Below are 17,759 nucleotides of genomic sequence, written 5' to 3'. Positions count from 1 at the left end.
TCAAGATATCAACGGGCCACCGTCGGGATACCCACTCCGTCCGGTGAAGTACTGCTGGCCTTCCATCCCAAGGACCGCGGGAGAGCCGCTGCTGGAAGCACCGGCGTTGATGTGCTGCAACCTGCTGCTCATCGCCGGCGGCGCCGGCCTCCAGTGCCGCTTCCGCTGGTTGATGAACCAGTTGTTGATCTGCCTCATGTCGAGCCTCGTCGAGTCAGCCAACGCTTGCTTCTCCTGTCCCTGTAACGCATGCACGCGCGCGGCGCCATTAGCCCTTAGCTCACGAGGCTCCAGCCAAGGTACGTAACGATCTGCATGCATGCATGCATGAACTCAAAGTACATGTACGTAGCCAAGCACGTACCGATGGGTAGGGCCATCCCTGGTGCAGCTGCCACCAGTGCAGGAGCCTCTGGCGCGCCTCCCTCGGCAGCCTCCCGTTCTTCTTCTTCTTCCCGGAAAGGTCCCTCCAGAGGCTTCTCAGGTAGCCGCTGTACTTGTCCAGGAGCTGACTCTTCAGCTGCTTGACCTCACCGGAAGGCAGCAGGCCGGCGACGTCGCCGGTCTCCTGCTCATCTTCGGAAGAACCCCCGCACTCTTCGTAGTTGTTGTCAGTTGCTTAATTAATACAACGATCAAGCAAATAACCAAAGACATACTATATAGGTCAGTAATTAATTAGTTTCTTTTGACGAGCCAACGTTAGATGCAAACATAGTGTGCTGTAAATTGACGTAAATATTGTCACTAGTGACGCTAGATCGATCGGTTTGCTTTTGCTATCATCGATCGACCGGCTGCTGGCTAGCTGCACATGTAACCACCAGATTACCACAGAACATGCATGCTAGCACGCCCCACACCAACACCACCACCACACCATGCATCCAACATCGAACTGATAATGATCTCTTCCAGATCAAGCTAATTGATCCTATGCAATCATGCAGGCACAAAAAGCTCGATAATCATCGGGCGGTACGGCCAACGGAGGCAGAGAACATTTCAGCCAGACGATCACATCCCCACGCATGTACTATCATGTATGCGTGGCGAGATCGCAACCGCTTGCATGCAGCGCCAAGGCGTCTCCGCACGGAAGTCTGTCACCGTGCGTGTGTGTCGTGTTGCAGCGTTCAACTATATATGGCAACCGTGGTGTGTGTGGTAGCGGGGTAGCTGGCCAGCAGTTGCTTTGCCATGTGGCCGTACGGGCCGTTTCAGCATGCATGTGCCTCCATGCTTCTCTTTTCGAAGAAAAGGCAATGGGTGTCTCATACACTACTCATCGTGTCCTTTTTTGCTTTTACTCTCATAATGGAGCATCTAGCCACCAATCAAGATTTGGGACAACTAAGTTTTTGTGTTTGATTTGCAATATCTACAATGTCAAATCAGTATCATTAGATCCATCATAAATATATTTATATTTTCTTTATTTGATATTGTAGATGCTAATATAACCATTCTATAAACTTAATTGATCAAACATAGAAATTTTGGCGTTTGAAAACAACAACATGTTTTGTATACTGAAACGAAGGGGGTATATATGAACCTAGCTCTAAGAGCAAGGCTAATGGAAGCGGATTTGTACCACCTGGGTGCTCCACACCCCTATACAAACATTAAATTTTAAAAAATGAAAAAAATTGAAAAAAAACTGAGATTTTTGGATATCAGACATGGGTTTCCCATCTACTCTCGTGTGAAATTTCATGAAAAAATACCAGGAAGCGTATTTGTGGCAAAAAAGACAAAAATTTCTGATGTATGGAAAAAATTGTTTGGATGAATTTTTGTTCAGACAATATTTCATTCGCCACGGATACGTTTCCTAGTATTTTTTCACGAAACTTTACATGGTAGTAGATTGAGAACCCAGATTTGATATCCCTAAATTTCAGATTTTTTTAAAAAATTGGTGTTTTTATGTTTAATATCCGTATAGGGGTGTGGAGCACCCATGAGCTCATGTGTATTTTCCGAAGGCTAATGCTCTATTTCGCCACACCATATATATATATATATATATATATATATATATATATATATATATATATATATATATATATATATAGGAAAAAGCAAACCTATGAAGCTTCACTCGGGTGGATGCAATCATGTGCGCTCGTTGGTATTGGGATCTGGTCCCTGCTCTTACCCCTTTTGCTTTTTTCTGGTTTTATTCATTTGATGCTCTTTTCCTCTTATAGCGAAGAGATGGACCACGCCGCATGCAATAGGAGGGACCAGGCAGGCACTAGGCTGTCATGTGCCAGTCCAGTAGACAGGACCACCGGCGCCAGATGGGACAGGTTCCTCTACGGTAGATGGAGAACTGTTCGGGGAAGGTTCGAACCTTTTTTATTTCGTGGGCGCTTTTTTTACTCATGCATTGCCTATTTTTGCCATTCAGCTGCTGCCTACCTGCGACGTGCTACTGCACACGGGCGGTAGTTGAAGGTCAGCGTCCGATTAACTTTTTTTACCGCGGAATTTTATCATTTAAAAAAGGTCATCAAATACACTGGAAGCCAGCATCTACAACGGGGTCAAAAGACATGACGCACCAGCTGCCACAACATGCAGCGACGGATCCTGCTTCAACTTTCTAGTCCACAGAAGATTCAGGCAGCCTCTGGCCAGTAGTAGTCAGCCGCCCCCCGCCCGGAGTACTAATATCCGTGTCAGCCCTCTGCAGCAATAGCCCCTGTCTAAACTTTCCAGTACGCGGCAATTCCATGCAGCCTCTCGCAATAAGAGATAACCGACCAGCCCCGCTACTCTTTAACACCCCTGTCATTTGATGAGGCACATGCTGCTTCAGTGAAGACAAACACTCCCCAACATGCACGAGATTTTCTGTAAGCGTTTTGTTTTATCTGCATCATGGTATTCTCCCAACACATAATTGAGAGGCGCCATCGGATAAAAATGTACATATGCGTTTTGTAATTAGCACACACGTGGAGCCGTGTACTTAATCATGCCTACACTAGTCAAAAATTATTAACAACCAGACACGCCAGGGACAAAAACAACACACACACTATAAAAATAGCCGTGTTCGTGGTTGATTTAATATTAAATTCTAGTGGCACTAACCAAGACGCCGGGATTTTCTTTTGTATTTGCTGAGAATGTAAATAAATCCCGCCTCGTTTTTATAAGTACAAGCTCGGCTGATAAAAAAAGGTATAGCTCGGTTTTTATGCTTGGATCCTGACGACGAAGATTCCTCTTTCCCCTTCCCTCCCGCGTCGCTCCCGCGAGCGACCGGGAGGGAAACCCTAGCAGCCTCCCCTCGCCCCCCTCCTCACCTCCGTCCCTCCTCGCAGCCGCCAATGCGTGCCAGCGGGCAAAGCCCGCGTGCGTCGGCACATGTGGGGCCCCCTCACCCTTTCGCCCTGTGGTTGAGGAATAAGACATGCGGCTCGGCGCCCTTGGACGACATGGGCCATCCCGTCAGCGGGGCGCGGTGCATCTGCTATGTCTCGCGCCGCTGCCGGCGGCCGATGCGCAAGGCCCGGCGTGGCGCCTCATGTGGTCGTTTCCAGGACGGATATCACCGTCCGCGCGTCCACGTCGTCCGCCAGGTGTTCGGCGTGCTCATCGCTGACCTTACCTAGAGGCCGTGTGGGGCATTGCACGGGGCAACGTGAGGAGGGTGGTGGGAGGAATGTGTGGTCTGCCCACCCGTCACCAGCGCGGGGGTGTGTCGGTCGAGGTCTCGCACCGCTCTATCCCATCCTCCTTTCCCTGGCCTGGTTGCCTCCGGCTCCATCTGTCGAGGCGCTGACGGCTCCAACCATTGGGGGGGGGGGGTTTCTGCCGGTGATGGTGATTCGTTCCTTTTGTGCGGTCGTTGGGGGTGTCGGGGCGGCGGCTCTAGGTGGGAGTTGCGTTGTTCGTGAGCGGAGCTCGCAACACGGGATGTGGACTGGTGACCTTGGTCGCGTGGGCAGCGGGTGTGGCTTGGGCTCGGCGCCCCGTGGTGATCGGAGATGGCGAGGTATACCGGGGTGTAATCCTTGTCGTACCACGGTCAGACCGACGGTGGCGGCATCCACGGGGCGTCGTCCCCTTCCTGTAGGCTCCGTCGCGTTCTCTCCCGAGTCTCTGTGGTGCTCCGGATGAAATTCTTGATCTTCAGATCGGGTGGTTTCGGCCCTCCGATGTCGTGCCCTTCCTAAAGGCACTACTCGCATTTTAGAATCACACATATAGTGCAGAAGTGCCCATTTTTTGTCATTTTTGGGAGACAGCGAGAGCGTTAACTAATGTGTTTTTTTATTACATTTTTTGAGCTATCCCTTTGTGGACACCTACCCCCCCCCCCCCCCCCCCCCATAACAACGACATCAGGCATGCATGTCATTTTTGTTCGGCCCCACCCACCTATATTCCTTTTGGGTGTGCATCGTCATGGGATATGCTCAATAAAACACCCGTGAACAGGTCACAGCCGAGTTAATCAATTTCATACAGGAACTTGCAAAACGACTCAAATTAGCCCCTGCACTTGCTCCGCGAGAACAAATCGATGCAATTTAGTCCGAAACCTGCCACGTCGGACAGGAGGGACGCGCCAGTCAGTCAGATATTACGCAGAAACGCCCCCCAAGTATAGCAATAAGTGAACCCGCGGCCTTCAGAGAGAGCTGGTAGTAGAAAACTTAAAAACGACAACTGAGGTTATGCAAAAACTTATGTTTGCACTGCCAACCCAGCACAAACCCCTTCGTCTGTTCGCGTTCACCTGCATGTTCGTTTCTCACTGGCCGCTTGGGCTGCTCGTTTCTCGTCCGCAAGAGAAGTTAAGAATACAAAAGAGTACAAGCACATTCTCAGTCTTCATTGCAGCCGCCGCCCCGGCCATTACTGCGAGCGCCACGACTGACACCAGTGGGAGTGCCACCTCATCATTGCAGTCGCCCTCCCCGGCCGACAACCGCGAGCGCCACCACTGACGCCCCGGCAATGGTCGCCACTGCGAGCGCCACCTCTTAGTTGCAGCTGCCGCCCCAGCTGCCGCCGCGAGCGCCACCACCAATGCCGCCGCGAGGGCTACCACCAACGCCGGAACAGAGGACAGGTCGCTAGGGATTTTGTGAAGCGAACAGATAAGGAAAAGGGGCTAGCGATCAGCCGCGCGCGGGGGGGGGGGGGGGGAGGGGGGGGGCTACAAATTATCTTTGACGTGGACAGGGGACTACGTGGCATCTGACGTGGCTAATACAGAGGACTATGTGGCAGCTACGATGGCCTTGTTATCGATCACACTCGTCGTAGCCGTTCGATCAACTTTGTGGTCACCATGAAGAAGTATCAAATATACAATTGGATCCAAAAATAGTATATCCAAAAAACTGGCATGCCGTCCTTTTCCAGAACCAGATGAATTTTTGGATGTTTGTGTAGGCTAGTGGTGATGGTCTTTTATCGCTCACGCTCCTCGAAGCCCTCCGATACAATATGGTGGTCACCATGATAAACTGTCAAATACATTTTTTGGAACCTCCTCAATGCATTGTTAGAACCATGAACTTTCCCCGTGTAAGGACGACACTGATCATGTAGGTCACCGCTTGAACTAGCTACACAAGGAACCTTCCAAATGCGTTCTAGGAACCGTGCAAATCCCACACTAGTAGGCAATGTATCGAAATGGACGTCACACATCCATTTTTATATATATGACATCTCACAACGTTGTTAATCCCATCAACTCCACCACACGGGGGGGGGGGGGGGGGGGGGTGCACCCTATCCAATACAAGTGTGAGCCTTTGTTGACATAGGAATGACATTTCCCGTATAAAGATGACATTGATCATGTTTGAACGCAACATGGTGGTCACCACGAAGAACTGTCAAATATACACTTGGAAACCGAAATAGTATTTCCAAAGAACCGGCGTGCCACCCACTCGAAACCGAATAAATGTTTGGTTATGTGTCGGCCTAGCGGCGTGGCCTTTTTATCGTTCACACTCATCGAAGTGGTACGATGCAACATGGTGATTACCATGTAGAACTGTCAAATATACAATTGGAACCGAAATAGTATTTCTAAAGAACTGGCGTGCCACTATACCTGGACCGAATCAATTTTTTTTGTGTCTGTCGGGCTAGCGGTGATGGTTTTTTATAGCTCACACTCCTCAAAGTCGTTTGATACAACACGATGGTCACCATAAAAAACTGTGAAACATACAATTGGAAGCAAAATAGTATTCCAAAGAACAGACGTGCCACCCTCACGGTGCCGAACTATTTTTTGCATGTGTGTCGGCGTTGCGGCGATGGCCTTTTATCGTTCACACTCATCAAAACCGTACGATGCAACATGGTGGTCACCATGAAGAACCGTCAAATATATAATTGGGACCGAAATAGTATTTTGAAAGTATCGACGCGTGCCACCCTCCCTGTACTTAACTAATTTTTGTGTGTGTGTCGGCCTAGCGGCGATGGCCTTATATCGTTGACACTCATCGTAGCTGTCCGATGCAACATAGTGGCCACTATGAAGAACTATCAAATATACAATTGGAACCGGAATAATACTTCCAAAGAACCGGCGTGCCACCCTCATGGAACCGAATATATGTCTGGTTGTATGTTGGGCTAGCGGTGATGGTTTTTTATAGCTCACACTTGTCGAAGTCGTCCGATACAACATGGTGGTCACCATGAAGAACTGTGAAATATACAAGTAGAACCGAAATTATTTTTCCAACGAACCGACGCGCCACCCTCCCAGAACCGGAACAATTTTTTGGATGTGTGTCGGCCTAGCGGCGACGACCTTTTATTGCTCACACTCGTCGAAGCCGTCGGATGCAACACGGTGGTCAACACAAAGAACTGTCAATTATACAACTGGAACGGAAATAGTATTTCAAAAGGATTGGCATGCCACCTTCCCAGAACTGTATCAATTTTGGGATGTATGTCGGGGTAGAGGCGATGGCCTGTTATCGATCACACTCGTCGTAGCTGTTCGATCAACATTGTGGACACCATGAAGAACTATCAAATATACAATTGGATCCGAAATAGTATATCCAAAAAACTGGCATGTCGTCCTCCCAGAACCAGATGAATTTTTGGATGTTTGTTAGGCTAGTGGTGATGGTCTTTTATCGCTCACGCTCCTCGAAGCCCTCCGATACAACATGGTGGTCACCATGAAGAACTGTCAAATACATTTTTGGAACCTCCCCAATGCATTGTCAGAAACATGCATTTTCCCGTGTAAGGACGATACTGATCATGTTGGTCACCGCTTGAACTAGCTACACAAGGAACCTCCCAAATGCGTTGTCGGAACCGTGCAAATCCTGCACTAGTAGGCAATGTATCGAAATGGACGTCACACTTCCATTTTTTTATATATATGACATCTCACAACGTTGATAATCCCATCAACTCCACCACACGAGGGGTGGCACCCTATCCAATATGAGTGTGAGCCTTTTTTGATATAGGAATGCCATTGCCCACGTAGTTAAACTAAGAAAAAGAAAGGGGCGGAACCCCTAAAAGGCACTTTCGAAACCGTGCATATCAGCAACCAACGCCCCCCCCCCCCCACCACACCCAAAATGAACGCATGCATTTTGTTTTTTTAGATGCCATTGTTAATGTTGGTCACCGCACCAGCTATAGTAGCAAAGGAACCTCCGCTCTGTTTTTGTACAAACCAGGCATGCCCGAAGATGAGGCACCCTATAAGACTAGGAGCGCTCAAAGAGATATCCATTTTAAATTGTCAACACCATGCATCCCCGCATAGGAGTGACCCACTGCATTTCAACGCGAGTCTCCCTCGTACAAAACCGTACCTTTTTTTTCATATGTGTCATTGATCGCTGCGATCAGCGCACCGTCCACATCACGCGAAGCCTGTCAGAATGAAGCATTGTCCCTTTCGTTATGCAGATGACATAGGAAATGGCATTGCCCACCACGTTTTGTTCGATGACGTCTCCGTTTTTAATGTGAAAATGACTAGGTGCATTAAAACACCGATGAGATATTCGCGAGCGACTAGTGTGTGACGACTATTATGATGCCAAGCCCGATCCCCTTTCAAGCCACGCAATGTGTGACGACTATTATTTTTACAATGCGGGATGTTGTTGTGCTCGATACCGTGGGGGAAAGTAATGGGCGTGCTAGAATTTTGTTATCTGGTAAAGACAGTCACATACACAATTCCTGGACGGTAGAGAACTTGAAGAACATCACCAAAAAGCCTCTCGGCGCCGTCGGGAGCCCGAGACTGCTCGTTTGAGGCCACCACGAGATTCGCCCGACGAATATTCATTTCTCTCTCCCTCAACTGAAAAAATAAAGTATCGATGTCAACATAGAGAAAAAGGGTGGCATGCTTTTTTGTTCAGAACGTGCAGTACAGAATTTGATGGAGCCTGCCTGCTTCTGAAGATCGAGGGAGACGTATATGCAATGGAGGAAGTGATGAGTAATCTCATTGTAGTTAGTAACAAGCCTGCAGGAACAAATGCCTACATGGTTAAAAATCAGTGCTAAGAAAAAGGATCAGTCCTTTTAAAACTGTCCAAGAGAGGGAAGTAATCTCTTGTTTGTCAACAAAAAACCTGATTGAGTAGACTCGTATATGCATGACAGAATCCCGCCTCCTTATAGAGCCATTAACCACGACGTAGTCTCCATTCCTGCGAGTGTTGTACAGAAAAGGTTCGTTTTTCCCAGGCGTTGTCCATGGCATAAACGACCGTTGCAACAATCACAAGACAAAAACCTGAGGCGTTCACCTCACTTCACGCAACGCCTGCATGTACTCCCCGTCTATTATCCTGAAAGTGCAACAGTCGATCAAGTTGTGCTCGTCTTCAACAGGCATGAAATTTGTTTTTAACCGTGCCGACAGGCATCCCGTGCATCGATAGTGCCCCCCGTGCCTGGCTGAAGGAGTTAGCATCGAAACTTGCTTCAAAGTCAAAGGCACCAAGTTGTTGGGCGGATCAAGGTACTGGAAAACAAAAAACGGTTTATTTTTCAGCAACGGAAAAACATCCGCTCGCAATGAAGAGCTCAAGCACACGTTCACTCACCTGCCGTCCGATGTAGTGGACCGGTGCAACGCTCTCGTGATAGCGATCCTCGACGGCAGCAACAATGGCGCCTGCAAACGCGTCCTTCACCGCCGACTGTGATCGCGGCCAAGCCCCGGTTTCCGTTTTCCCCTTCACCATCTCCCAATCCTTCCATCTGACTGATCACTAGATACAAAGTTGTGCAGAGAGGCAAGGAGCAACAACGAGCAAGACGCGTGATATATACAGAACCAACAGCTGGACGATGGCGTCAGTTAATTAGAAGCCCACACGGCTGGTTGCCTGTTTTACTCTCCTGTCCACTTGCGGATGCATGGCAGCGTCTGTTCCGTCTGGACATTGGAGTTATAATCCGGCAGGCCATTAGTAAAGGAAGGCCAGGACCCGTATTCAACTCGCATACACTAGAAAAGGCAAGTGCTGCCCTCCCTTTCCAAAGCGCGGTAGAGAAAAAATGCCTCACACAAACGGTGCCAGGCAGTGCACAGCTTGCTAGATGAAAACGACAGTTTTAAAACAGTAAACAAGTACACGACGCCGTGGAACTTTTAACAAATATCCTAAATGAGACGTTTTCAGTTGCTTGCCGAAATCAGCTACTGCCGCACCCTGCTCACCCAAAAAGAGGGTGAGGTCACTTGCCCTGACTACACCTGCAAAATCCAGGTAGTAGGCTTCCATTTTCGGCCCCTGACAACCAAAAGCTACGTCCCAGCTTTCCCCTATTGCCGTGGCGAAATTCAACAAATCATAAAATCAAAACCTTATCCACTCAAAAGTTCGGATCTCAAGGCGAATGAAGGGTTCTGATAACAACCATCCGAGCTAGTGTGGATAGCAAATCCATTCTCTCTCTCTCTCTCTCTCTCTCTCTCTCTCTCTCTATATATATATATATATATATATATATATATAGTCAATCTAAAGGCATATCCATATGGTAGATGCTAATGTCTTACCCATCTTGTTCTCTCGCAAAGTGTGTTGGAGTCCATGTTGCAGCCCGCTATAAGTTCACAATCCACTCCTCTTCGCTCTCCCAAACTCATAAAAAAAACTGAGGTGGCAACACTTATAGCTTGATTATGTCCCGGTTCAACAGTGGCTTCATACATAGCTATGGTAAATAAATAAAACAAGGGGGGCATATATGATCTTAAGTTGACTAGAAATACTTCTTGCTAACTCAAGAGATGTCAGTGGGTTTTGTATCTAATGAAAATTTGGTAGTTACATGTTTCTATAGCCACCAGAGGGCAATGCGTGTTTTGCCGCACCGTTCTTCAGTCATAAGTTAAGTTTTTCTTTCCATCCCATTACGGCTGGTTGTTTCATTAATATTGTGTGTTCCATCCGAGGTAGGCGGGCTTTTAATTACATTTGTGTTTGTTTTTCGTTGGCGAGATAGGGTGTCTGGTGTGCGAGGTATACTAAATTGTTTTGTGTGTGGGTGTGCCGTTATTACACGTAACACATAAATTAACATATGGGTGTCACACGTTCACCTCAAAGTAAACATAAATGTGACACACATATATTGATTCACCCCCTTATTACTGGTCCCATCAGTGACCCCTTAAGCCCCGGGGTGCCTTATGTTGGGTTCTTTCGTTATCCAAGAACGATATGATTTTTGACAAAAAGAAGACTTGTACTCCTTTGCAGGTTATACACTCATTTACATTTGGTTCCATAAATGGTCTATGCATGCTTCAGCGGTCGGAGCAAATGAAGTTGTTCAAACTAGCATGTATGCCGTGTGAGCAGATGATCAGGGATAGGGGTGCAAATTGGTACCCTTTAGAGCATTCTCTAGCCCTCTTTAGTTCAACTAACTAAATTTTCAGAAGTCACCCCACTTTTATAAATTTAGTACATTTGGTTGAGCTAAGAAGACTTCGAGGGAACCCTGACGGTCACAAATTTACATCCCTAATCAGAGAGGTGTTTACCCGACATGAATGCCGGTTTAGTGTATGGCTTGGGTACAAGTTGTTTACCCCGGCGCCCTAAGACATTCATCATCTTTTTTATGCTAGACAATGACACTGTTATATTTTGGGGGATGCGCATCTTGCTATGCTGAGATCGAGTTTATACTTCTTGTGGTTATATCACCTTTGCCATGTTTTCTTTATAAGGGGAGAACCACGGCCTCTGGATCACAAGATGCACACAGACAACCTTGATACCATGTTGGCCTCAAATTCCCTTCTTATCGATAAAAGTTTACCACTTCAAGACATTTAAGAGTCCTAATTAAGCTAGATCAGTTTGGGAATTATAAACATCACATGGCACGCTACACTAACACTTGTTTTCTTTCATAGATGATGACAAATAGACAGTGGCGTGTCTTCGGCTTACTTCAGTGCTTGTAGTCGTCGCTAGGTGGTCTATGAATCTGCATATATTTTTTTTATATTTTTTATGTTTGTTGTACTATAATGATTAAAGATGGATAGATCGAAAGTTCCCATACAAAAAGTATTGCCGCAAAAAACAAAGATGACAAATAAAGTATAGGAAACCCGCAAGGCTGCAAGAGTCTTGGCATTATCCCAAACTCCCAAACCTAGAAAGACAAGTCCGCAAAAATAACTTGGTGTAATTAATTAAGCATGCACACACCTGGTGCAAACGAGTCGATATGGGCCTCAGCGCTCCTCAAGAACTCATTGGCTTCTTGGATTTGCCTCGTGAGCTCCTGACTGTACATCACCAGCATATCACGGTAGGTCTCCTGCACACACACACACACACACACACACACACACACACACACACATATCGCTAGATCCATGTATGCAAATAATTAAGCTCCAGCTAGCTAAACTAATCATGCATGTTGTTACCATGAACTGGTCGAGCTCTGGGTCCGCCGGCTGTTCCTGCCATCCGTCTAAATTTGGCCGGAGCTCGTCGACGAGGGAGGAGAGCCGACCAACGACTTCCGGCGGCGCTCCGACCTTATTAGGCAGAGGAAAAATAACAAAATAAGAAACAGCAGGGCAGCAAAGATACAAGCTGTGCTGGTCTATATATATACAGTACGTACTTTCCGGCAGTCTATGAAGGCCCCGAGCAGAGCCGGATAGAGAGGATGCGACATGATCTTGGCCTTGATCGTGTCAGATGATCTCCTGTTGTAGCTGGACTTTCCACAGTGTTCCGGGGCCGGGAGCGGTGCTGCCGCCGGCGCCTTTTCCGGTGGTGAAGCTGATGTGGATGCGGCGTACTGATCCATCGCGACGAAGAAAGGGGTATTGGCTGCGGCTCTGGGGCCGCCCCCAGGAAGAGGGAGCCGATCCATGAGTTGGTTGTCTGGCTGGTGACTCGGCCGGCGAGGTCTAATCGTCGGAGGAGGCCTATTTAGGGCAAATGGGAGTTTTCTATTTTGTTGCCTTAAATTCTGGATTGATTTGTGTGCGTGCATCTGGTTTGCAGTTACTGTCCGGGAAGCACAGTAGCTGGACAGTCATATGTGAGGAGGAAAAGGGTCCAATAATCGAAGGGGACAGCATATATAGTCGCTGTTAGTGCGCTGTTCATGAAGTGCACGGCTGCACTGCCGTGAGCAAAATCGATCCTACCAAAGATCATAATTTTTTTTTTGAGAGAGAGAACCAAAGATCATAGTTTCAAGAGGATTTTTAGTTTTTTACGTACAGATCACGCCTTTTGGAAAACAATCATTAAATCATCAATTCTGCTCTTAGGATATCACAACTGTTAGATCAACATTATTGTACTCGATCCATTGGTCCATCAGTTTTTTTTTTGCGGGTGATTGGTCCATCAGTTTACTTATTAGTAACTCACAACCGTTAGATCTAAATAAGTGTACTTAACCATAGCATACCAGCTGGATCTACATAATCCTACCTACATAGATCGCATCTGTCAGGTCTTCATTATTGTATTCCGCAAAAAAATATCTTTATTATTTCTATCTCTATTTATATCTATTCTATATACTAGTCATCAACCCGTGCGCCTGCACATACAGGCTAGGAACTACTCTATTTGAGCATTATTGTGTAAATTAAAAACATGAATTCTTACTGCTTTAGAGTTTGTATGAATGAATAGTTGTCCAAAAGGAGGGCAACCTCTTCCCTTAATGAGCCAGGATTTTCCAATAGATATTGACCATTAAATTTTAAATTTAGTGGCTAAATTAGTTCTGCTGATGTGGATTAACGCAGATGCGGATTTTGTTTCCTGAGCTTGAGCTGAGACTGTGAGAAGTTGGCACTTTTTAGTGCGGGGCATGAATTAATTTTTATTTGTACGTCTTTGTTTCCCAAGGAAAGAAGACATGTTGTTTTTTCATAGCTTGGGCGTGGGAGTTGGGGACTCCTTTTTGTATGCGTGGCCCTAATTCTATTTATGCATATCGTGTTTCCTTCCCTTAAGAAAGAATGATTTCTAATAGATTTGACTATAAAATTTTAAATCTAATGGCTAAATTAATTTTACTGTTGTGGATTCATGCGGATGCGGATTTTGTTTTCCTGAGACCGTGCGAAGTGGACAGTTTTTAAGCGTGGGGCATGACTTTTTATTTGTATATAAAAATTTGTTTCCTTTTGAAGAAAAGAAGGCACGTTGTTCTTAATAGCTTAGGAGTGGGAGTTTTTTTCTAATACAGTACATACGTAGACACTCATATATACCCACTCATTCCTATGAACACACACGCACGCCCTACCCCTATGACCATCTTCGAAAGACTAAACCGACATATCATCTTGAGATTAACGAAGTCACCAAAGGCGTCTCGTAGTCAACGGGAATGTCTCCTCCCACTGAACACCCATCGTCAAAGATCCTAAAATAAATCCAAAAATAAATGCAAGCATCAGGATTTGAACCCGGACGGGCCGGAAATATAACTATCCACCTAACTATCTAACCACAGATTGGTTTGTGTGGGTGAAAGTTGAGGACTCCATTTTGTATGTGTGGCCTTAATCCTATTTATGTACATCATGTTTCCTTCCCTTAATGAGCCGCGATTTCCTAATAGTATTGAATCCTCCAAAAGAACTAGTAATTGTGTACGTGCAATGCACGTTGATATTAGGTATATTAATTATACGAAAATAGTAGGTAGGATATTATTTACGTATTAATTATGTAATTAGCATTGTATTAATATTTGGTATGATATTAACTGCACATTAAACGTGTTGAGCGCTCATCATTGAAGCAGCCTGAGTCGTTGGATCGATCTGGTTTGACGGCCGGGATTTGTTGGATCTGCCGCTTTGGATCTTTTTATATTGGTATAGACTAGGAGTATCAGAAATCCTTTAATTCAGAGAAGCTCTACTACTACCTCCGTCACGGTTTAGAAGGCGCATTTGGAAATTCTCTGGGACCTAGGTGATTATCTATTGGTTATGAGATGGGCTAAAAAATAGCATTCACACTACGCATGCATATAGAAATAGTATATCGGAGTACTAATTAGCTACTAGAAATAAATGCAATGCGTCCTAAACCTTGTCTATTGTGGAAACGCACGCAAATTTAACTGTGCCTTCTAAACCGTGACGAGGGAGTAGTTTTTTTGAACGGATGCCACTAATATGAGCCCTGTTTACAGGGGGCTCACAGTTCGACACATGGCTTCCTTCCTTGCCTACCAAGTCGCATAGCCGGCCAATCATGCATTCATTGGGTCAGTCACGGTGGGAAGCCGCGGAGCAATGAGTTGGTGGTGTCGGCGTCGCGCCACAAATAAGGCAGGCAGGCAGCTTGTCCCTGCTCCGACCCTGGAACATACTACGTACGTACTTCTATATGGTTTCCTTCCTAAAACAGTAATGCATGACGCGAAGCGGTGTGTCCCTTTTTGGTTAGCGGTCCGTTCCCGGGTCGCTTGCCGTGTCAAATGGGCCGTGGCTGTCCTCCCGCCACCTCCGTCGCTCCGACGTTCTTCGCGGTGAAGCCATCCATGTCCTATGGAATGGAATGGAGTGGCCGTACAACAGCGCCAGGGCAAGCACGTGCTGATATACATGCACGCACGCACATGTGGCGCTACTTTGTCTTGTGTGGATCGTCGCGTCGCTCTCCGCGACCCCGACCCCGTCCCCTCCGTGAGGTGAGGTCGACCGGCCGCCGATTCGCAGCGGCGTCCCCTTGGCCGTTCATGCGAGCCGGGCTCTGCAGTGTGAGAAAGAATGGCACGCACGCATCGGGCCGTTGGCTCCACCATCCCCTTCCCCGAATCTTGCTACTGCCCTTGCCGCCGGCGTGTGGGCAGCCGAAGACCGCGTTCCGTTTGCCCTACATGCAGCCAGCGGAGGCCGGCCGGTGCGCGCATCGTGACCACAGATGCACGAGCCGCGGCCGCCTCTGCTACGACTCCAGTCCGCGCGCGAGGCATGGCCACGGTGTGCACAATCGCCGTGCCCAGCTCGCTGGCTGCCCGAAGACGTCTGCATTCTAGTCGTGCCTCGTAGTACTGTGTATGTTTGGTGGAATATGCTTGGTGTCATGTGTTGGGGAACGTAGCAGAAATTCAAAATTTTCCTACGTGTCACCAAGATCTATCTATGGAGAGACCAGCAACGAGGGGAAGGAGAGTGCATCTACATACCCTTGTAGATCGCTAAGCGGAAGCGTTCAAGTGAACGGGGTCGATGGAGTCGTACTCGTCGTGATCCAAATCACTGATGATCCTAGTGCTGAACGGACAGCACCTTCGCGTTCAACACACGTACAGCCCGGTGACGTCTCCCATGCCTTGATCCAGAAAGGAGAGAGGGAGAGGTTGAGGAAGACTCCATCCAGCAGCAGCACAACGGCATGGTGGTGATGGAGGAGCGTGGCAATCCTGCAGGGCTTCACCAAGCACCACGGGATATGAGGAGAAAGAGAGGGAGGGCTGCACCATCAGGCAGAGATCAAAATCACGTGTGTTATGGGCAGCCCCTAGGCCTCATATATATAGGGGAAGGGGAGGAGGCTGCGCCCCCTCTAGGGTTCCCACCCCTAGAGGGGCGGCAGCCCTAGATGGGTCTTGGGTGGCGGCCAAGAGAGGGGAGAGGGGGAGGCGCCCCTAGGGTGGGCCTTAAGGCCCATCTGGACCTAGGGTTTGCCCCCTCCCACTCTCCCTGCGCCTTGGGCCTTGGTGGGAGGCGCACCAGCCCACTAAGGGGCTGGTCCCTCACCACTCTTGGCCCACGCAACCTTCTGGGGTTGGTGGCCCCACTTGGTGGACCCCCGGGACCCTCCCGGTGGTCCCGGTACGTTACCGATAAACCCCGAAACTCTTCCGGTGACCAAAACAGGACTTCCCATATATAAATCTTTACCTCCGGACCATTCCGGAACTCCTCGTGACGTCCGGGATCTCATCTAGGACTCCGAACAACATTCGGTAACCACATACAAACTTCCTTTATAACCCTAGCGTCATCGAACCTTAAGTGTGTAGACCCTACGGGTTCGGGAGACATGCAGACATGACCGAGACGTTCTCCGGTCAATAACCAACAGCGGGATCTGGATACCCATGTTGGCTCCCACATGTTCCACGATGTCAAGGACTTAATCAATCCCGTATACAATTCCCTTTGTCCATCGGTACGATACTTGCCCGAGATTCGATCGTCGGTATCCAGATACCTTATTCAATCTCATTACCGGCAAGTCTCTTTACTCGTTCCGTAACACATCATCCCGTGATCAACTCCTTGATCACATTGTGCACATTATGATGATGTCCTACCGAGTGGGCCCAGAGATACCTCTCCGTTTACACGGAGTGACAAATCCCAGTCTCAATTCGTGCCAACCCAACAGACACTTTCGGAGATACCTGTAGTGTACCTTTATAGCCACCCAGTCACGTTGTGACGTTTGGTACACCCAAAGCATTCCTACGGTATCCGGGAGTTGCACAATCTCATGGTCTAAGGAAATGATACTTGACATTAGAAAAGCTTTAGCATACGAACTACACGATCTTGTGCTATGCTTAGGATTGGGTCTTGTCCATCACATCATTCTCCTAATGATGTGATCCCGTTATCAACGACATCCAATGTCCATGGTTAGGAAACCGTAACCATCTATTGATCAACGAGCTAGTCAACTAGAGGCTTACTAGGGACATGGTGTTGTGTATGTATCCACACATGTATCTGAGTTTCCTATCAATACAATTCTAGCATGGATAATAAACGATTATCATGAACAAGGAAATATAATAATAATCAATTTATTATTGCCTCTAGGGCATATTTCCAACAGTCTCCCACTTGCACTAGAGTCAATAATCTAGTTCACATCGCCATGTGATTAACACTCACAGGTCACATCGCCATGTGACCGACATCCAAAGAGTTTACTAGAGTCAATAATCTAGTTCACATCACTATGTGATTAACACTCAATGAGTTCTGGGTTTGATCATGTTGCTTGTGAGAGAGGTTTTAGTCAACGGGTCTGAACCTTTCAGATCCGTGTGTGCTTTACAAATCTCTATGTCATCTCCTAGATGCAGCTACCATGCTCTATTTGGAGCTATTCCAAATAACTGTTCTACTTGGAGCTATTCTAAATTGTTGCTCCATTATACGTATCCGGTATCTCTACTCAGAGCTATCCGGATAGGTGTTAAGCTTGCAT

General features: G+C 47.4%; 2 protein-coding genes across 2 annotated transcripts; both read right to left on the bottom strand.

The window, feature by feature from the left end:
* On the bottom strand, nucleotides 1–12,767 carry LOC125554582 (homeobox protein knotted-1-like 4). The gene is made up of 5 exons (XM_087520113.1): nucleotides 12,169–12,767; nucleotides 11,966–12,079; nucleotides 11,742–11,853; nucleotides 365–618; nucleotides 1–240 (listed from the first exon to the last, which is right to left on the bottom strand). The coding sequence occupies exons 1-5, from the start codon at nucleotides 12,544–12,546 to the stop codon at nucleotides 1–3; spliced, it is 1,098 nt and encodes a 365-aa protein (XP_087376239.1). The 5' UTR covers nucleotides 12,547–12,767.
* Nucleotides 8,067–9,974, bottom strand: LOC125550542 (replication protein A 32 kDa subunit B). The gene is made up of 4 exons (XM_048713565.2): nucleotides 9,108–9,974; nucleotides 8,808–9,025; nucleotides 8,631–8,708; nucleotides 8,067–8,521 (listed from the first exon to the last, which is right to left on the bottom strand). Exons 1-4 carry the CDS (start codon nucleotides 9,246–9,248, stop codon nucleotides 8,350–8,352), a joined length of 609 nt encoding a protein of 202 aa, XP_048569522.2. The 5' UTR covers nucleotides 9,249–9,974; the 3' UTR covers nucleotides 8,067–8,349.
* Nucleotides 12,768–17,759: the final 4,992 nt, after the last annotated feature.

The sequence above is a fragment of the Triticum urartu genome, chromosome 4A (genome assembly GCF_056163025.1).
Source record: "Triticum urartu cultivar PI428250 chromosome 4A, HENAU_Tu73, whole genome shotgun sequence".
Classification (NCBI taxonomy): Eukaryota; Viridiplantae; Streptophyta; class Magnoliopsida; order Poales; family Poaceae; genus Triticum; species Triticum urartu.
The sequence above is the reverse complement of the archived record's forward strand: the minus strand, read 5'-3'. Positions and strand labels throughout refer to the sequence as shown.